Source organism: Lissotriton helveticus, chromosome 7 (genome assembly GCF_964261635.1).
Source record: "Lissotriton helveticus chromosome 7, aLisHel1.1, whole genome shotgun sequence".
Taxonomy (NCBI): Eukaryota; Metazoa; Chordata; class Amphibia; order Caudata; family Salamandridae; genus Lissotriton; species Lissotriton helveticus.
The window spans coordinates 570,924,531-570,944,553 of record NC_136068.1 but is presented as its reverse complement, the minus strand read 5'-3'; the positions used below and the strand labels follow the sequence as shown (position 1 = coordinate 570,944,553).

Below are 20,023 nucleotides of genomic sequence, written 5' to 3'. Positions count from 1 at the left end.
AAACTAGCCACTTGGTCTGCGTATCTGTTTCCACTTGTTTCATATTCATTTCCAGATTTATGTGCCGGACATTTAACCCCTGCAATCTCTTTGGGCAAATGTAGTGCAACTAGCAAATCTTTTACATCCTTACTATTCTGACTGGGGATCCTGAAGAAGTCAGGAATCCACATTGCACCCACAATTGTCCAAAGTCATGCACCACCCCAAAACCATATTGACTATCAGTGAATATGGTTACGCTCAAATTGTTGCCAATTATACACGCTCTGTTCAAAGCGACCAGTTCTGAGATTTGGGCTGAATTGATCCCTTTTATACACGATACTTCAAGAACCATGGCCACTGTACACTCAGCATAAGAAACATGCAAAGCACCTCTTTCATCGCTCAAACATGACCCATCTACAAACATTACACAATCGGATTCAGGCAATGGTTTGTCTTTCATATCAGGCTTTGGCTTGATGCACAACTCTGTCACATCCAGACAATCATGATCTTTTTCATCTACTACTTCTTCACAACTTATGCTCGGCAACAAGGTTGCAGGATTAAATGTTGTACATCCCGTCACAGTCACATTTTCAGCTTCCAATATCCCTCTTTCATTTCTAGTCAAACGACTACTTGTTAAGTGTTTATCCTTGTCAATGGAATCTCAACAGAATGTAGCACATATACTCTCACTGGATGCCCCATCACAATTGATTCACTCTGCTCCAGACTCACACAAGTAGCAGCCACCACTTTCAAACAACCTGGCAACTCTGTAGCCACTGAGTCCAAGGTAGCAGAAAAATATGCAACTAAACGATGCACCATTCCATGTGTCTATGTTAAAACTGAAAGTGCACATCCATCTTTCTCACAACAGAATAATGCAAAGTCTTTGCAATAATCTGGCATTCCCAATGCAGGTGCTCGACAAAGACTGTCTCGCAATTTTACAAAAGCCTTCATGCTTTCTTCATCCAATTTGATTGGATCGACTACATCTTTGTGAGACAATCTATGTAATGGCTTGGCTATCAGTGAGAAACCACTGATCCACACATCAGTCATCACTGTTTCTCTCAACTCAACAGGCAAATCCTTCATTGTAAAAAAGGATATAAATCATTCACTTCTGTCCCTTGCCATGCCAACATCACTTTGAACGCAACATCCTCATCTGGCGTTTGAAAAGCAATGCCATCTAGTGTAGAAGAGATGGTGCAATTCATCATACATAACAAGTCTCTACCTAAAAGGTTTACCGGACTTGTGTCACACACCACAAACCGATGCAAATCTCTAAACTCTCCAATGTGTACCTCCATTGGTTTTGTGACTGGAGTTTTAATAAGCTGATTTGAAACTCCTATACCTTGGATAGTATCTCCAGAGAGGGGAAGATTTAGAATGTCTGCTGTTCTCACAGTATAACCGGTAGCACCTGTGTCCACAAGGAATGTAATATCATTACCTTCAACTTTCCCATCCACAAAAGGACCACATTGATCTACCTCTAGAGATGCGCCAAGCACGCATTCTTCCTCCTCCCCTCTGGCACCGTCATTGATATGTATCTGAATCACTCTCAGGACACTGTAGCCAGTACTGTGAAACCATTTGTACATTTTGATTCATACCAATTTGTTCACCCATATGAAATACAGCATTCACACTGTATCTTTGTACTTAAGCATTCAGATTATTAGGCATAGGAGCTTGTGGTATTTGTACCTTTGTACCTGCTGTACCTAAGGTTAAAGTACCTGTTGCTGCTGCAGCTGTTGATTCACAACCACTTCATTCTGCATTTGTGGATTGAAATTTTGGGCCATTCCATTATTTTCTAATTAGGTCTTACACTCGTTCTTCCAATGTCCCAACTTTCCACACGCATGGCAAGGAAATCTCTTTTTCATATCTTCTTTATTTCCTTTACCTCTACCCTTTCCCTGAATCTGCACTTGAACACCACAATTTGTCATCATGCCCTTAATGTTAGAAATCTGACCATTTTGGAAATTCTGATTCTGTCCTTTTTACTTGGAAACCAGCTTGAGAATAATCAACAAAATTCCCACTTTTCTGTGCTGCCTTCACCTGTTCCCACATAATTTTCTTTTTCAATTTCTTATGTCTTGATTCAATATCATCACTACAATATTTTGCATACCTCAGAATTTCAACCACTGTCTTATTTTGCCAGCAAATCGGATGCTGTTGAATCATATTGCTAATCTCTGGTTTCAATCCAAACACAAACGTACATACAAATGTTCCATATCTTTGTCAGTTATGTTCTCAAAACTACTATACTGTTTAAACACATGTAAAAGTCTTTCATAATAAGCATGCACTGATTCCTTTGACTCCTGTGTCGTTCCATACACGTTAACCCAATCTGTTTCTTTTGGGGAAATTTTACTCTTCAAGTAAGTCATTTTACACTCAGTCCATAAATCAGCTGGAACCACAATATCAAACAAACCATCCAAATCGTTCAAAAAAACCTTTGAAACTTTTACAAACCTCTACAACTCTTTGTACCATTCGACAGGCTTTTCTCTCAATCTGGGAAATTCTTTTGTAAAAGACAATATATCCTGTCTTGACCAAGGAATGTGGACATATCCACCACCTGGAACTTCTCTCATTGGATATATAATTTCAGCTATCACTGTCTCCGTCTCCCTCAACAGAAGCAAAGGAGGTGCAGTCGCACCTTTATTCACAAGCATTTCTTCTTTATTTTTCGCCCATTTGCCTTTCCCAACATTCCAATTCACGCCATCTCTTCAGGGTATTAATGAACTCTTTTAATTGCAGACGTTTACCTGAAGCATTTAAACTCTCTACATCCTTGCCACTAAAATCCAACCTATATGTCTTTTGTAAAGCCTTTGATTTTTCAATATCAACTCTATATGCCTGTGCAGCTTTTGCAAAATTCTCATGCAAATTCTTCACTTTCACTGTAACATTCTTACACAAAAATAACAACTCTTCTTCCTGATATTTACCCAATCTCTCTGGACTAATTGTACCTAGAATCATTTCTTCCGGATCAGCTTTTAGTCTACTCACATCCACATTTGATTTCATCTTACTAGATGCCAACCCTCTGATCCAATTAGCTAACTCCTCTGGTGATGGTCATACTGATCACTCTGATACAGAAGTTATTTCTTTCACATTCTGCATTAATCTCCTAGGGTCTACTTGCACACTTCTCTTTGCGGCTTCCATTAGTCTTTCTGTCATATCAATTAATGTTTCCATTTCATTTACTCCAGAATTATTACTACTCCTAGCATTGTTCATTGGATCTGTCAATGCATGGACTCGTGAAACATGCTGGCCCTCGCTATACAATGGGACTATAGGTCCAAATGTCACTGGAACTGGCAATGCTTCTACATTCAAACTCATCTGATTAATTATCTGTATCAATTCTTCTTTTGCTTTAATAAGTACATCCACCTCTCTCTCTTGTGAAATATTTGCAGCCGACTGTGAAACTAACTGAACTTGTGAAGCTTGTGAAATCTGCGGAACTTCTATTTCAGTTAATGGTGCATTTGGAGTAATCCTTTCCTGATCTTCATGATATGGTGGAGGTCTATTCAATAACATCTCATCCAATAATTCTTCACCAATCTCATTTGGATCAAGTTCTGTACTCTCTACATTATTCTTTTTCTCTTTGCATTTTCCTCCCATCTGATCTTCGGCAACAATCACTGGATATAATCCCTCTGAGATTACATCTCTCCTCCATCTCTTCATGTGGACATCCCATTTCACCACTGAATACCTACTCATTGTATTTCTATATTGTGTTGCATTCCTGTTTCTCTCTCTCCTATGCGCCTCATGTTCCCATTCCTCAAGAGCCTCCTACTGCATGGATCTAGGATTTGGTCTCAACAGATTCATCTGATTCCTCAAATTCTCTAATATTCTCACATTAAAAATACCATTCTGTGAGAAAGCTAAACACCCTTTTCCTTCCGTATATTTCACCCAATTCTCCAACCATGTACACGTATGATATCCACACTCTAGTGTCCTAAAAGAAGCAGGTGAAACAGCAAGTGGTATAGGAACTCCATATCTAATAGGTTTAGGCCTATCTTTTCTAAGCAAAGTCTGCAACATCTTTAATAACTTCATTTTAACCCTCTCTTTGTTATTTTACACTCCGAAACCAAGGAAATACTTCCGTAATTCCACTCACGCTATTTGTGCACACTGTCCAATATCAGCACGACTCGCACAAACCAACCAATAACAGCACAATACTGTCTGATTATGCTCCCGCTATCTGACCAATGTCAGCACATCTCTCAGTGACGTTAGTGTAACTCCTTCAACTGACCTTCCCTTTACAAAATAATACACCAATGAACTACAAAGACTTTTTCAAAATAAAATGATTAGAACCGACACAAAACACTGCTACTTTGTCTGTTCTACTAACAAAGAGATAGTTCGATCACCCGTAGAAATCCTTTTGCATCTAGTGGAATATCGACCAACATCACTTCACTCTCATTCAAGTGAAAGAACTTTTGGTACTTCTTTAGGTGCGCTTTCTAAAATTTCCCAATAATCTATCATTTTACTAATTTCAGACTAGGGCCCTTACGTAATATTAACAGCCTCTTTTGTTGTTCAATATCACAACAACAGACAAAGCATTTTAGTGTGTTACTTTGCCACACTCTTCCTCTGCCCCTGAGGCTAAAGACATCCCGGGATCTTAGGCAACTACGTACCCGTTACTTCCAGACTACATAAAAAAACGCTAATACCACATATTAGTAACCAAAATACTTCATTCAACCATTAATTTGCCAAAATAATTCATTAAAACCATTAAGCTGCTACCAAAACTGATCCAGCGATCTGGGACTAACAAAATTTCATTTCCAGGGCCCAATTCATTACCCAACAAGCCCCTTCACGCTGGATGGGTGACAATTTCTAAACCTACCAACATCCAATTACCATGCGATCTTTGCATGAGATTTGTGGCAATGTAATCTTTATTTATGTAATCAGGGTTTGGCAAATCAATACTTGGATCTAAAAATACTTTCTTAAGCCAAAGATTAACACCACTAATAGAGACAAAGTCATTTGTGTATTTATTTATTTTGTGTACATTTTTTAACTGATTTTTTTTAACATGTTCGATACAGTTAAACATCGGCAATGGCTTTAATCTTGAGATACATTAAAGGCATACAAAGGTATTATAGGCTAGTCCCATGTACATTTATAGCTGGAGTCTCTGGCATTTGTGTTAACGAGTCAATGGAGTTCCTACATAGTGCATGGGTGATAAAGTGAGGCTGGGGTCTGCTGGGTATTCCTAGCCTGCTGAGACGAAGTGATGGGGCTTAGTCTATTCTCTGTCACCATGAATATTATGAACTTACTTTGCTAGTGTGTGGCCATGTTCTCGGTCCCTCTCATCATTTGTGTATTTATAATGCTTTATATAGATAATGTGTGAAAATGCTCATCAATGCCAATACAGTACGAATCATAGATCTTCATGGGAAACAAATAAATGAGATATATCAATCATACATCTCAATAACAATGCATGAGAGAGTGGATAGGCGTAGAGACAAAAGGTTCAGAATTAAAATGCATTTGTAAATGATAATGCAAAATTCAGTTTTCTTTCTATACTAACCCAATCAGAAATAGGAAAACTGATCTCAACATGAGAGTGGTAAGACCTCACAAGAAGATTTGAAGAGGCAAAGATTAAGTCACAAATCAGCAGACAGAAACAGCCAGCTCAAGAATAGGAGACAGCAACACGGGACGCTCCTCACGCTAGTTAGAAATTATGCAAACCCTAACCCCTCCCCCGGGAACCTTAATTATACCCTAAAACCCAAAAAGACCAATCCACATTTGTGTCAGAACAGACAATTTCTCCTCATTCTGTTGGTTAAGGAAAGGGGGTGTACTGTCACACAACTCTCGCAATGTCACTTTATTCAGAGACTTCATTTTTTGTTTATTCATCTTATCAACTTCCATCCCAGGAAATACAAATTCGAGCCGCTGTCATAGTGCACATTTACTCCATCCCTGTCATGTAACAACTATTGTGCCTTGATTGTTCATTTACGCCGCTCTCTAAGGAAGTGTTCTTCTTCCGAAGATTATTTTGTTTCTCCATGCAAACTTTGGCAGGCACATAGGTCCCCTGAAGGACGAACTGTCTTCCACCTACCCCTTCTCACTCAGAATTAACCCGCATTTATTTCTAAAGTGTCTTTCAGGCTTTTTCTACAGAGCATGAAAACCATACTTATACGGAAAACAAACAGTCATTATTAATCAATTATAATGGTATACCACAACACACCAACCCTGTGTGCTGCATTTACCCATCCGCATTCTAGATTCATATTATTTTCCTGTATGTATTAGTAAAGTGCAGTAAGGCAGCATTAGTCCTTTTATGTTTACATTAGCCATAAGCATTTGCGGCCTCCTCCAACATTTTAATTTGCACTTGCGCAGTAGCATTTTCCCTTATGTTAGCCCTTTTCCCGCATAAGTTTGCACGCCACACAATTAGTATTAATCACTAGGGGTTCAATTCGAGCAGGTTTCATTTTGCGTAAACCCTGCTCCATCACTATGTTGGTGGAAAACTAAAGGTTGCAGCAGAGAGCAAAGGCCATCCAAATTTCAATGCACAGACAGTTGTATGACAACATACCATCTATGAAAATATTGTGGTGGAAAATGTAGTGTCATAATGCTAGCAACATAAGTGTCACCTTTACAAATATATGTATTGTATTGTAATATTTAAATAGTGCTTACTACCCCTATGTGGTGTGATGAAATGCTTGCCGACATTGGTAGCATGCTACAGTGTGTATGTAGGGTGTGTGGTTGGAAAGGGATTGTCTTTTTTTTTATCCTATATGAGAAGTGTGTCCGTGTTGCATGTGATGACCACCAGAGGCTATTATCGTGGTATACGACATAGCCCTTTGCAGTATCATGGATAAAGAAGTATGAGAGACTGGTGCGCAGTTTATGATTTTCAATAAGTTGTCAGCTTTTAACATTTCTGCAGGTCTCTTGGTTGGTTAACAGTACTCTGTAGACCTCTTCACTTATTCCATGCCTGTCCAGTTGGCGATGGGTGCTTTATTTCTGCGGACTGGTGCAGTGCTCAGTAATGGACATGGCTCATGGGGATTCTGTCTTAAGTTAGAGTAAGAGAGTCAAACAGTTTAAGAGAATTATTATGCAGCCTGTTTGAACTACAGTCAGAGGGCCAACCTCTAAGTGTTAGTTGCAACCCATGATGCTGGTTCATTATAGGATTTTCTTCTTTGAACAGCTGGTGGCAAGAGACACAAAGGGGCAGGGTATCAAAGGTTTTGCTTCGCCCTTGGACCATGGAAGGGGAAACAGGGCGATGCAAACCCTAGAGTGAGATTTGTCAAGCCACACAAGAACACCTTGCATGGCTTGGAAAATTTGGAGTAGAGTAAAGCAACACAAGTCAGCTGCCTTGTATTACTCTAAACCAGAGAGGCGATCCACTGGTGAAGCATGGGTGTTTCCACGCATCCACCCATGGATTTTGGCACATTCCCAGAAGTACTATGAGCTGTAGACTTAGGAATGCGTCAAAATGCTGCACTTTCCCAGTGGAGTCGTTATGGGGAGAAATATGTTTATTTCTCCTTGTTTTTGTTCTCTTTCAACGTGTGCTGCATCCTGAAGTACATGTAGAAAGGGGAAAAAACTGAGGATAGTTTTTGTGCAGGAAGGTGTCCCTCTCCCTGTCAAGCAGCACAGCAAGGTGTCTTGTTGCGCTGTGTTGCGTGATAGTTTGATAAATCTGGCCCAAAGTACTCCACTATTACCAAACACTTCAACTAACAAAAAATAGACCTATTTGCTTACATTTTGCCTTGCCTACGGTAATGAAATGACCTCAAAAGCAAATATTAAAAATGTTTTTGGTGGAGAAAACATTATGCTCCACTCTTGACAAGAAACCACAATAGCAAATGTGTCATGAGTATCTAAATTATTCAAGTAAGGGTGGCCATGATATTCCAGTTCTTGGGGTCCGAGCGCCCTTAAACTTCCTTGCTTGACAAATTCATAAATATTGTTACGTTTGTGTCTATCTCTTCCCACAGGTCCACTTACCTGGAGCACATTGGGCAGCTGCAATGGGAGCCGTCAATCCCCTGTAAACATTACTGATGAACTTGCTGTCTACAACTCCACCCTCACTGCCTTCACGTTCACTGGATATGAAAATGCAAGCAAACTGCTCTCACTTACCAACCTGGGACACACAGGTGAGAGACCCCGCACTGTTCAATCTGGGGCAGGCAACAGATAGAGGACTCTCTGCTCACCCGGGAACACACATGTGTGAGAGGCCTCACCGTCAAAGCTGGTACACACAGGCTACAGACATGTCCGTGTGCAAGAAGGCCCCAAATGTGAGCGATGCCTCACTGTCTAATCTGGGGCAGACAGGTGAGACAGGTTTCACTGACCAACCTTGGGCACATCAAGTCAAGTCATAAGCTTTTATTCGATTTGAGAAATACAAATCATACAAGCAAAAACATCTAAAAACAATTCATTGCATATATAATAATTCTAAAAATGACTCAAAATATACTCAGAAGTAATAAGAAATGTAAAACATAGCTGAAAAGCTAAAAAGAGGTCATGTATGTACAGACAGGAATAAATATATTTATCACACCAAGTGCTTTCCTGGCAGCTGTACATTTTAAAACAAAAATTCAAATACGGCTGGGGCAAACACGGGAATAACAATTTGATATATGTAAAAAGGACCATACGTTTACATACTGTGGGCATAAAACAGCATAAACAAGGACATTAATGTACAGACAGGAATATATAAAGTTATTGCAGCACTATGCTCTTCCTGGCAGCTGTACAATTTAAAACAAAAATTCAAATATGGCTCGGGCAAACACGGGAATAATAATTTGATATATGTAAAAAGGACCATACGTATAGATACTGTGGGCATAAAACAGCATAAACAAGGACATTCATGTACAGACAGGAATATATAAAGTTATAGCAGCACTATGCTCTTCCTGGCAGCTGTACATTTTAAAATAAAAGTAGCAGCAAAGAAACAAATATCCACGTTCTCTAGGGAAGATAATAGTACTAGAGCGCTCTTTGAAGATCGGATATTATATTTTAAAAAGATGGGTTTTAAATACTTTACCCCTAAAAAGTGATAAAATTTACAAAAAAGTAGAAAATGACAGCAGCTCTGTCGTGAAATGTTGTCACACGGGCAGGGAGTTTCGGATCTTATTTTCTGGTTTGGGAATGCCACAAGGTGGTGTACAATACCCAATCTAACTCGAGTTAGCACAAATTGATGGGAGGGACGGGACACGTTCGCAAGGTAGGTTTGAAGCCCCGGGGTTAAATTCAGTTCCTTGTAGAACTTCACGGTGGCTAACTCGCCATGCACCTTATCTCGCTCATTCTTTTTAAAGTTTAAAAATGTTTGTTTAATTTCTTTTTTGGGGATTGCAACTGCCAATTCGGGGTCAAGGAGAACATCAATTTCAAATAAGGTTTTGTACCAGAAATGATTGTATTTCAACCACTGTATGCGTAATGAATAATCCAATCCTATACAATCAAGGATAATCTCTTGAGTGAATCGAGTCTCTGGCTTAGCCCAAATAGAGCGCCACAATAAGAGTGGCCGAACGGCTGCTAAGTCAGAGATAAACTCGATCCCTACCTCATCGTGAATTAGTTGTACAGAGGCAGAAGGAGGGACACATAACAGTCTCTTTAAAAACTTGTTTTCGTCTTTTTGGAGCGAAGGGCCTTCAGTATGACCCCACACGCCCGCCCCATACAATGCAGAAGAAACACAACGGATGTTATATATATTGATCATATCTGGGATACTTCTCGATCCAAGCTTGGATGCAAATCGAAATATACTACTGGTGGACCGCAACATTTTCAGTCTGATGTTGTCGAACTCAGATCTCCATGACCCGTCATTAGTGTAAGTAATTCCAAAATAACAAAAAGATTTAACGTGTGTCATCTTATTGCTATCTAAAAAAAAGTTATGCTTCAGTTTATTTACAGCCTGCCCGCACAACATTACATAGGTCTTGGATTTATTCACACGGAGCCTCCTGTTTTGAATAAACAGCATAAAACTATCAATTAGTCGCTGTAACCCAAGCTGAGTGCGGGATAAGAGAACAGCGTCATCCGCATATAATAAGATTGGGACAGGTTTACCTCCTATCAGGGGAGCATCTGCTGGGATATCGGCCAGGTTACGATCAATACAGTTAATAAAAAGGGAAAATAAAAGAGGGGCCAATACGCATCCCTGGCGAATTCCCCTTGAAACTTTGAGGAACGGTGTACATTCGCCTAGGGTACCATAACGAACCTTACAGGAAAGTTTCTCGTAAAGCCTGGCCAGAAAATGGACAATTTCCTTGACTCTAACAAAACCTCCCAAAGAATGGCGTGATCAACTAAATCAAACGCGCTGCTCAGGTCAGCAAAACATAAAAAAAGATTGCCCTTTTTAGCTACAGTATATTTATTAAAAATGAGGTCCAAATTTACGCATTGCTCCAGGGTACCCATGCCTTTCCAGAAGCCATATTGCACTTTTGTTAAAATATTCGAGTCTGTAGCCCAGGTTTCTAGCCTTTTGAGCAGAATTCTGCTCATGACCTTTACTGAAGCGTCCAACAAAGAAATAGGACGATAATTGGAAGCCTCAGATTTGCTACCTTTTTTGAATAGGGGAATAATAACTGATTGGCCCCAGGAGGGAGGGATGTTACCTTCTGCCGCACAGTTAAAAGTCCTCACCAGAATAGGAGCCCACAAATTCGGTTCTGCTTTTAATAGATCAATGGGGACCCCATCTGGGCCCGGGGCCTTCCCCCCCTTGCTTTTGGAGAGCCCTTCATGACCCTCCTCCAGGGTTATTCCCAGGGGTAGAGGTATCCAGGATGAAGCCTCACTAGCTGATACAACTAGGGGTGTCCCCTCTGGATTAAAAATACTAGAAAAATGAGTGATCCAGTCATTGCATGCAACGTAGGAAGTTATTTCCGGGATACCATCAGTATTTAAAAAGGGGCTGTTGATTGTTTCCCAATAAAGTTTACAGTTTTTGGTCTCAGCTGCTTCCTTTAGCTTATCCCAAGCTTCACTTTGTAAAACCCTTTTCCTATTAAAAATTGCCATTTTGTAGTTGACCCTTAATTGTTTTATTCCATTACTGTCTCGGGGTTTAATGCATAGTACCTTCTTCAATTCCTTTAGGGCGATTGTGCAGGCTTTATCAAACCATCCCCGCTTTATAGCTCTATTAGATGGGGATGTCTTGGTAAAAATACCTTCTATAATGGTGTTAATATTAATAAATTGTGACAATAGGAAATCAGGGTTAATAACATTTTTTAAACAATAACTAATTTCCGTTTAACAACTAATTATGACCTCCCTCTGTTTGGCCGTAGAGTTTGTTCCAGACCATCTGATCCTCAGACCATTTGGTCTAATAGGTACTATATCAGTGGAACAAGTTTCTCCAGTCGCTAGTGTAGCACCTCGTCCCGGAAGGGTAACGCAGATGCTATTATGGTCACTTAGACTTTCCTCTCTGATACACAGGTTTATGAAATCTCCTGTGCTGGAGAACAGAATATGGTCTATGAATGTCCCGGCATCCCTCCCTGTAAAGGTAGGACAAATAACATTCAAACTGTTTTTGTTACAGCTTAACAAGTGTAGGTCAAATTTATTTAACAGTTTGTTTAAGATTGAACCATAATGGCAATGTGGGAAGTGAAGAAAATCCTCACACTCTCCCGCACTCCCCCGATGATTAACCATCACCATTCCAAGGCCGCAGGGATTCCCTTTTGATAGGTGGCATGGCTGGAGATTAAAATCCCCAGCCCATAGAACGTCTGCCCTTCTGTTGGAGGTGCCCAGAACCCTTAAAATTTCCTTTTCCAGGGGGAATAGAATGTTCCCTTTGGAGGCATCAAAGATGTTATTATAAAAATTTACCAGGACCAAGTCATTTCCCTTACTACATTCAACCCTCACTACCTGGCTATGGGTTCCCACAATCGTGCTACTTCTGACTATACAGTTACGTAGCTTATTGGACAGAAGTAACAAAAGGCCCCCCTTGGCCCTGCCTGAACTAGATTTAGTGGCTTTAAGACAGTGGGATGAGTAACCTTCTATATTTATTTGCTCTTGGCACCAGGTTTCTTGGAGGAGGATTATATCAAATCCTTCCCCTATAAACTTAGACCAGAAGAGAGTGTCTAGTTTCCCTGCAATACCGGCAATATTCCAGGAAATGAGGGTAAGGCCGGTAGACTCGGTGGTACCATAGACAGCTTGCTCCGACTGGGTGGCGCGGGGTGTAGTTAAATTAACCTCCTTGGTACTCTCACCTAAGACAATTCTAGGGACATCAAGGGACACACATGCTTCAATACTGGTACATGAAACACCTTTCCATGGATACCCAACTGCAGGCCTACAGATAGGGGTTTGGATATTACTCGGGTTAGTTTTAAAAGGGAGAAGTTCTGCAAGGCTGCCGTCCTGTACAGAATCCTCCCATGTGACCACTTGTTCACTGGGGGGTACATAATCCAAAGAGGGGGCTGCTAGAACACTTTCGTGGACAGGTTGCACGCATGCAACAGACCCTAACTGCCTGATGGCGGACTGGCTTGATGATGGTAGGGCAGAGAGTCAATCAACCATCTCAAGACAGTCGAATCTGTTGTTAGTGTGAATACCTTGCCACCCGTCACCCATGAAATTGCCTTTGTTAGGATACCAGGGACGAGGTACCCATTCCCTACTCCTGCTCTTTTGGGTCAGCCAAGGACCTCCATAGTTCCATAATTGTTCTGGAGGTAAAACCCAATTCGGTGGCGGTATTGGGGGGTGATAGTTATATACGGGGGGGTAGAAGAAGGAGAGTCGATGGGTATCGATTCCCCCTTTCTTCTCCAAATCAGGCCACGAGCAAATATGATTCACGGTGGATGCGTCTTCACAAGTAACAATGACGCAATCCCCCTGAATACTCTTGGGACTCGCCCCCACCCATGGTACTCTACGGACAGATGATATTCTACTGGTGTTAGAGGGCTGTAATGGCCTATTAATACTAAGCCATTGAGGATTTTATTCAGGAGGGACCAGGATGGTTCATCTGTTCCTGCTGTTAGTTCGGGTACTCCCGTTAGAATTACCGTAAATGGGGAGACCTCAGGTGACAGATGAACTGGGCGTTTGGATCTAGGCCCCTCTTGCCCTCTGAAGAATTTGATTTTTGGGGCACTGGTGGTTTAATTTGGGATGGCTGCGAAGACCCCTTGGCCGCGGTGAGGTTGGCAACTGTAGGTGGAACTATAGGGGGAGGAAAAGAAGGATTTTGCTGATTTGATGAGGATGACTGAGATGTAGATTTGGCTGTTGACTTAGAATTAGCACAATTATTTGAAGCTTGTGGTAGGGGGGTTAATGGCTCTTTTGTTTTTGCCTGTACTATGGGCATAACAGGTGGTCTAACTGGGTTAGCTGGTGTGATCCCAGGATTGTCCACTACCGAGCCCCCCCCGGGATTTACGATTCCCGCCCTGGTCTGGTTGGGTAATTTAGCAAGGAGTGTGGCAAGTTGCTTCTCAATTGCCATAATACTCCGTTCCAGGGGTTGAAGATGGTATTTTAATAATTCCCTGAATCTATCGAAGAGTTGTGGAGTATCGTAGTCAATCAGAATGGGGCCACCCTCTTGAACATTGTCCAGTGTGGGACATTGCAGATTAGATAAAGCAGGTGGTACAGAATTATTACTGGAATGAGCTTTATTGAGTGGTGGTACGATAGACCCTTTCTTTTTATTGGTGTTATGGTGGTGTTTGGTGTTGTTCCCCTTTTTATAGACTTCTGGCTGTTTTGGAACAGCACCTTCTCTACCCCCCTTGAGCTGGGTTTCTTGTTCGGGATCTTGTGCAGGTTCTTCAGACAGAATCCGCTCAAGGTCCGGGGTAATCTCAAGACTCCCAGTCGATTCCAATTCCAATGATAAGTTAGTAGCTGATAAATCAACAGCACTTGGGATGGAATGAACTTGGGCTGTTGTACCAGACTGTAATAGAAGTGGGATAGGAGAAGCTGATGGAAATGGGGTTAAGGCCGCTGCTATGGGGCCCATTGACGATCTCCGGGCGATCGCAAGGTCCTGGGACACCCTACGTTCTAACAGAGAAATGTTTTGATTAATAGCCTCAGTAGTTTTTGAGATGAACAGGTCAATGGGACCTGTGAACGAAGCAGTTTTTAGAGCAGTCTTACTTCTGGAACCCCTGGTCATTATTGTAAAGGTTAGAAGTCAGGTTCCCAAGTACTCAAGTGTCTACAGGCAGTACCTTTTTGAGATGATGGCAGCGTCTGATAAGTAGGAGCCAAGGGGGGTGGCCCAGCCCAGCCTGGAACTGTCTGGAACGGGCTGAAACGGGCCCGCCCTTGGCCCGGGCTTAGCCCGGCGCTGCCCCGCGCGCTCCCGCGAGGCGGGGGTTGACGCTTGCTCTTATGCGCCTCCTGGCGCGCTTCCCGTGTGAAGCACTTCCGGGAAGGCTGCTGGGTGATGTAGTTCCACCAGGCGCTCGCCCCCACTCGGCGGCCGCTGTGAAGTGTTGAAAGCGGCGGCGGGGGGTGAGCTGCGCAGCCGGTGGCAGGAGAAGGGCTCCGGTACTGAGTCAACAGGGCTCGCACAGGGTAAGGGTCCTCCGTTCAGTTTACTAAAATTGCATCAGGGTGTCCCACTCGCCCGGGAGTGACGCTTGCTCTTATGCGCCTCCTGGCGCGCTTCCCGTGTGAAGCACTTCCGGGAAGGCTGCTGGGTGATGTAGTTCCACCAGGCGCTCGCCCCCACTCGGCGGCCGCTGTGAAGTGTTGAAAGCGGCGGCGGGGGGTGAGCTGCGCAGCCGGTGGCAGGAGAAGGGCTCCGGTACTGAGTCAACAGGGCTCGCACAGGGTAAGGGTCCTCCGTTCAGTTTACTAAAATTGCATCAGTGAGTCCAAACTTTGGGAATGCAGGTGAGAAGGGCCTCAGTGTCCAACCTGAGACAGACATGTAAGCGAGACCTCAAAGTCTAACATAGGACTCACAGATGAGAGAGGTCTAACTGTCCAAGCTAGGACACACAGGTGCATGAAATTGAGTCTCAAAATTGAGAGAAGACATGGAGTTCAACCAGAAACACACAAGTAGAAAGACTTAATGTGTACCAGGGCCCCACCATTGAGAAAGTTCACCCTATTCAACATGGGGCAGATGTGAGAAAGTGCTTGTCGTGCATACAGATAGAAAATCCTCAACAGTACAAACTAGACGAATCACTGACGGAATATTGACGTAAAAAAATCGACGTCAAACATATTGGAGGCGAACTATCAATGTCAATAATATCGAAGTCCTATCTACATTATGGTAAGTACAAAAATATTGAGGTAAAAAATATCGTTAAAAATATTGTTTTTTTAATGTTTAAAAATAATGTAAAATCAAGTAAATAACACATATATTTAAAATAAACATAGTTAAACATATGTTTAAAATTATAAGTATTACATATGTTAAAAAAATGTAAAATATACATATAAAATAAGATATATATACTTAATAAAATTTACAAATAATTATTCTAATAACATATAAATTGTTAAAAAACATTTTATACATTATTAAATACATACATACACATACAACAATATAAGTAAAAATATACAAAATATATATAACAAATGTAAAAAAAAACATTTTTTTAAATAAATTATACACTACATTTACTAAAACAGTAAATATTGGATAGCATAGGGGTAAGAATTACTATTCCCACTCCGGAAAGTGCAAAAGTTGGGAAATTGTTGGATAGCGTAGGGGTAAAAATTACCATTTCAACTCCAGAGAGTGCAAGAGTAGGGAAAGTGTTGGATAGCGTAGGGGTAAAAATTACTATTCCCACTCCAGAGAGTGCAACAGTAGAGAAAGTGTTGGATAGCGTAGGGGTAAAAATTACTTTTCCGACTCCAGAGAGTGCAACAGTAGGGAAAGTGTTGGATAGCATTGGGATAAAAATTACTATTCCCACTCCAGAGAGTGCAACAGTAGGGAAAGTGTTGGATAGCGTAGGGGTAAAAATTACTATTCCCACTCCAGAGAGTGCAACAGTAGAGAAAGTGTTGGATAGCGTAGGGGTAAAAATTACTTTTCCGACTCCAGAGAGTGCAACAGTAGGGAAAGTGTTGGATAGCATTGGGATAAAAATTACTATTCCCACTCCAGAGAGTGCAACAGTAGGGAAAGTGTTGGATAGCGTAGGGGTAAAAATTACTATTCCAACTTCAAAGACTGCAACAGTAGGAAAAGTGTTGGATAGCGTAGGGGTAAACATTACTATTTCCACTCTAGAGAGTTCAACAGCAGAGAAAGTGTTGGATAGAGTAGGGGTAAAAATTACTATTCCAACTCCAGAGAGTGCAACAGTATGGAAAGTGTTGGATAGCATAGAGGTAAAAATTACTATTCCAACTCCAGAGAGTGCAACAGTAAGGAAAGTGTTGGATAGCGTAAGGGTAAAAATAACACAAATAATTAATATAATTTGTTACAATAAATAATGATTTAATTATTAAATAACAATAAATAATTAATGACAAATAATTACCAATTAATAATTAACAATTAAATTATTGATAAATACCAATAAATAGTTATTTAAAATTGATTACTAAATAATAAATAAATGAATAATTAATTTTCAATACCAAAAAGCATTAATTATTAAAAAGTATTTAGCAATTATTAATTAATTAACAATGATTTATTGTTACATACCAATAAGTAATAATTAATAAAAAAGTAATTACCAATTATTAATTCATGAACAATATATTAATTTTCAAAACAAAACACTATTATTTAAAACGTATTACAAATTAATTAACAATAAATTAATTATCAATAACCTACAATAAAATAAATAATTACTTAATTAGAATTAAATTACTTCCCACCCTATTCCCCTATAAACCCACAACACACTTCAATAATGAATTAATACACTTAATATAATTACCAATTAATCAATTAATAAGAATTAATGACCAATTAATAAAAATTAATTACCAATTAATAATTAGCTAACATGCCATTAATTCTCAATACCAATAAATAATTACTTAGTTACAATTAAATTACTTTCCACCCTCTTCTCCGATAAACCCATAAACCCGCTACAGAACTAAAACGCAAAATGTACTTAAAAATAATGACTAATTCCTTTTTTTTTTTTATTAATTTACTATAATTAAATTACTTCCCATCCTATTCCCCTATAAACCCACAACCCGCTGCGGAACTTAAACACATAATTTACTTAAAACATATTACTAACTTCTAAATATTGTATACATATATTCTAAAACTAGTACAATAATTAACAAAAAATATAAACACAAACATATAAATACATAATATAATACATAACACTAATATATATATCGATATTAGTAACCGATATTTTTGCTATCGATATTACTAACTTCAATATTAACAAAAACTATATTTATTACCTTCAGGTCGATATTCTGGTTGTCGATATTCTTGGTTTCGATATTCTGTCCCTACGATATTTACAACTCGATATTACTGTAGGTCGCAATGAAAAACTCGATATTTAGACTGTGCACCAATCTAGACCACACCAGTAGAAGAGAAATCTCTTTCTGACCCACATTTCTAGGTAAGTTGGAGCTGAATATTCACTCTCGGTAGCCCATCTCTCACTAACCAGTAGACACAGGTCTCCAGATAGTCAGGAACAACCCCATGTGCATGCTGTTAGTTATGGTCTCACTAGAGAATATGTAGTATCTCTCTGTCCCTCAGATCACATTATTTTAATCTTTCAGTGGAAGTGGAGCTGGACCAGGGACTCAGCATCACTGGAGGCGGGCTCCCGGCACAATATTCGGCTGTAGCCTTCCACTTTCACTGGGGGAACGGAAGCTCAACTCCTGGCTCAGAGCACAGAGTGGATGGAAAGCAGTTCCCCATGGAGGTGAGTGGAAGGAACGATGTGGTGACTCATAATGAATAAGTGAAAAAAATCAAATGTAAATCCGTATTTTTAAAGCGTGAACTAGTCACCCTTACGGGTCTCAAGGCGCTGGGGGCCGTCATGGAAATGATGCCCCCCATTAGGATGGTGGGCGGACTTTGCCTGTCCGAAATCCTCATGCAAAACGAACCGCCCACGAACTGAGCGTCAGTCCCACCATGGGCATTATGATGCGCCCGCCACATTGGCAGGCGCATCATGGATTCATAACATTGCGGCGGGCGGTGTTGACACCGGCACCCGCTGCAATGTTATGAATGCATGGTATGCATTTGCATACACAAAGCGGCAGGCACCGCGCGGTGTCTGCCGCATTGTGTATGCAAATGCAGGGGGGTACCACAGGTACCCCCCATGTGCACCCCCACCTAGCCTTCACCATGGGGGCCTGCAGGGGGCCCCCAAAGTAAAGACCGCCTGCCTTTCCGTGGCGGCATTGCCGCCACGGAAAGGCATCTCTCAAGGTCCATCCTAATATGGCTGGCGGAGTCTGATAGACACCGCCACCATATAAACCCTTTTCCGCCCCGGCCGCAAGGTGTCGGGCGTAAAAGCGGCGGACGGTGTTTCCGTCCACCGCATATTACTATGGCGGGGGGGAATGGGTGGCGGGCGGACAAGGATGTCGGGCAGATCGCCACCACCCGCATGGCGGTGGCGATCCGCCCGACATCCTAATGGGCCCCTAAGTGAGCTATTGCCCAGAGTCACATGGTGCTGAGCTGAGTTGCCGCTGTAGCCGGGGATCAAACCGTGAACCCTGTGCTCCGAAGTCAGCCGCTCTGGCCGCTGCACCACACTTCGCCACCTCTCTAAGTGAAGACATCTATTGCACAGGCCAAGGCATGGAATATAAGGTGCAGGAAATGAAAGATTCAGCAATAAACTAATAAGGGTGCAGTGGACAAGGCACCAGGGGATTGGTGTACAAAGAAACAGGTTGCAAATAGGGGGTCGCAATTTACGCACCAACATTTGTGACCTGTCTCTAAGTTTGTGATGCAATCTGTGTTCTAGTAGGCTGTGTCGCAAATTCTCCAGGGGGATGCAGAATTACTTGTGTATTGATTATTAATTTGGCAGGTTGCAGTCTATGATCCTGAGTTTAATTACTTTCACCTGAGGCCAGAAACCCAAATCAGCATTTATGCTTGATATTCTTCTGAAATCTTAACATCAGCACTATATTTGATTGAGCGCTAACTGGCCTCTCGAACTTATGAATTCATGGTAGCCCACCACTTTAGTGGTTCACAGGCATACATACGTAGTGTGGTATTGCCAGTGCTTGATTTGTAAACGAATTAGGGGCATATTTCAATCCCCTATTGCCACAAGAACCTCACTTTTAGTGACGTTCCTGTGGCGATACAGGCATTGCCTTATTTACAAGACAGAGTTAAGCCACTTAACATAGCTGAACGCCGCCTTGTAAATAAGGTATCCTTTCATGCTATACTAAGCGTGACAGTGGTGAGCAATGAGTGGTGTTATGGGCGATCCAGCACAACACCCGTTGATTTTTGCGCTTCCCCATATTTACACGGGTGGCGTAAATATGGGGCAGCGTCAAAATTAAGACCAGAGAAAACCTAATCTTACCTTAGTGAAATGAGGAGAAATGCTTTATTTCTCCTTGTTTTTGCTGTTTCTATGTTTGCTACGTTGTGCAGGACGCGAAACAGCAAAACACCATGTATTGTTTATGTGCAGAAAAGTGACCCTTCCTG

The 20,023-nt window shown here is 41.2% G+C and overlaps 1 protein-coding gene across 1 annotated transcript in view; it reads left to right on the top strand.

Annotated features, from left to right (window-relative positions):
* LOC144766898 (carbonic anhydrase 4-like) overlaps nt 1-20,023 on the top strand; it is a 142,534-nt gene that overhangs the window by 82,741 nt on the left and 39,770 nt on the right. Inside the window, exons 4-5 of the mRNA XM_078650606.1 lie at nt 8,199-8,363; nt 18,085-18,233. Coding sequence (XP_078506732.1) covers nt 8,199-8,363; nt 18,085-18,233 — 314 coding nt within the window. The remainder of the gene's footprint in view (nt 1-8,198; nt 8,364-18,084; nt 18,234-20,023) is intronic.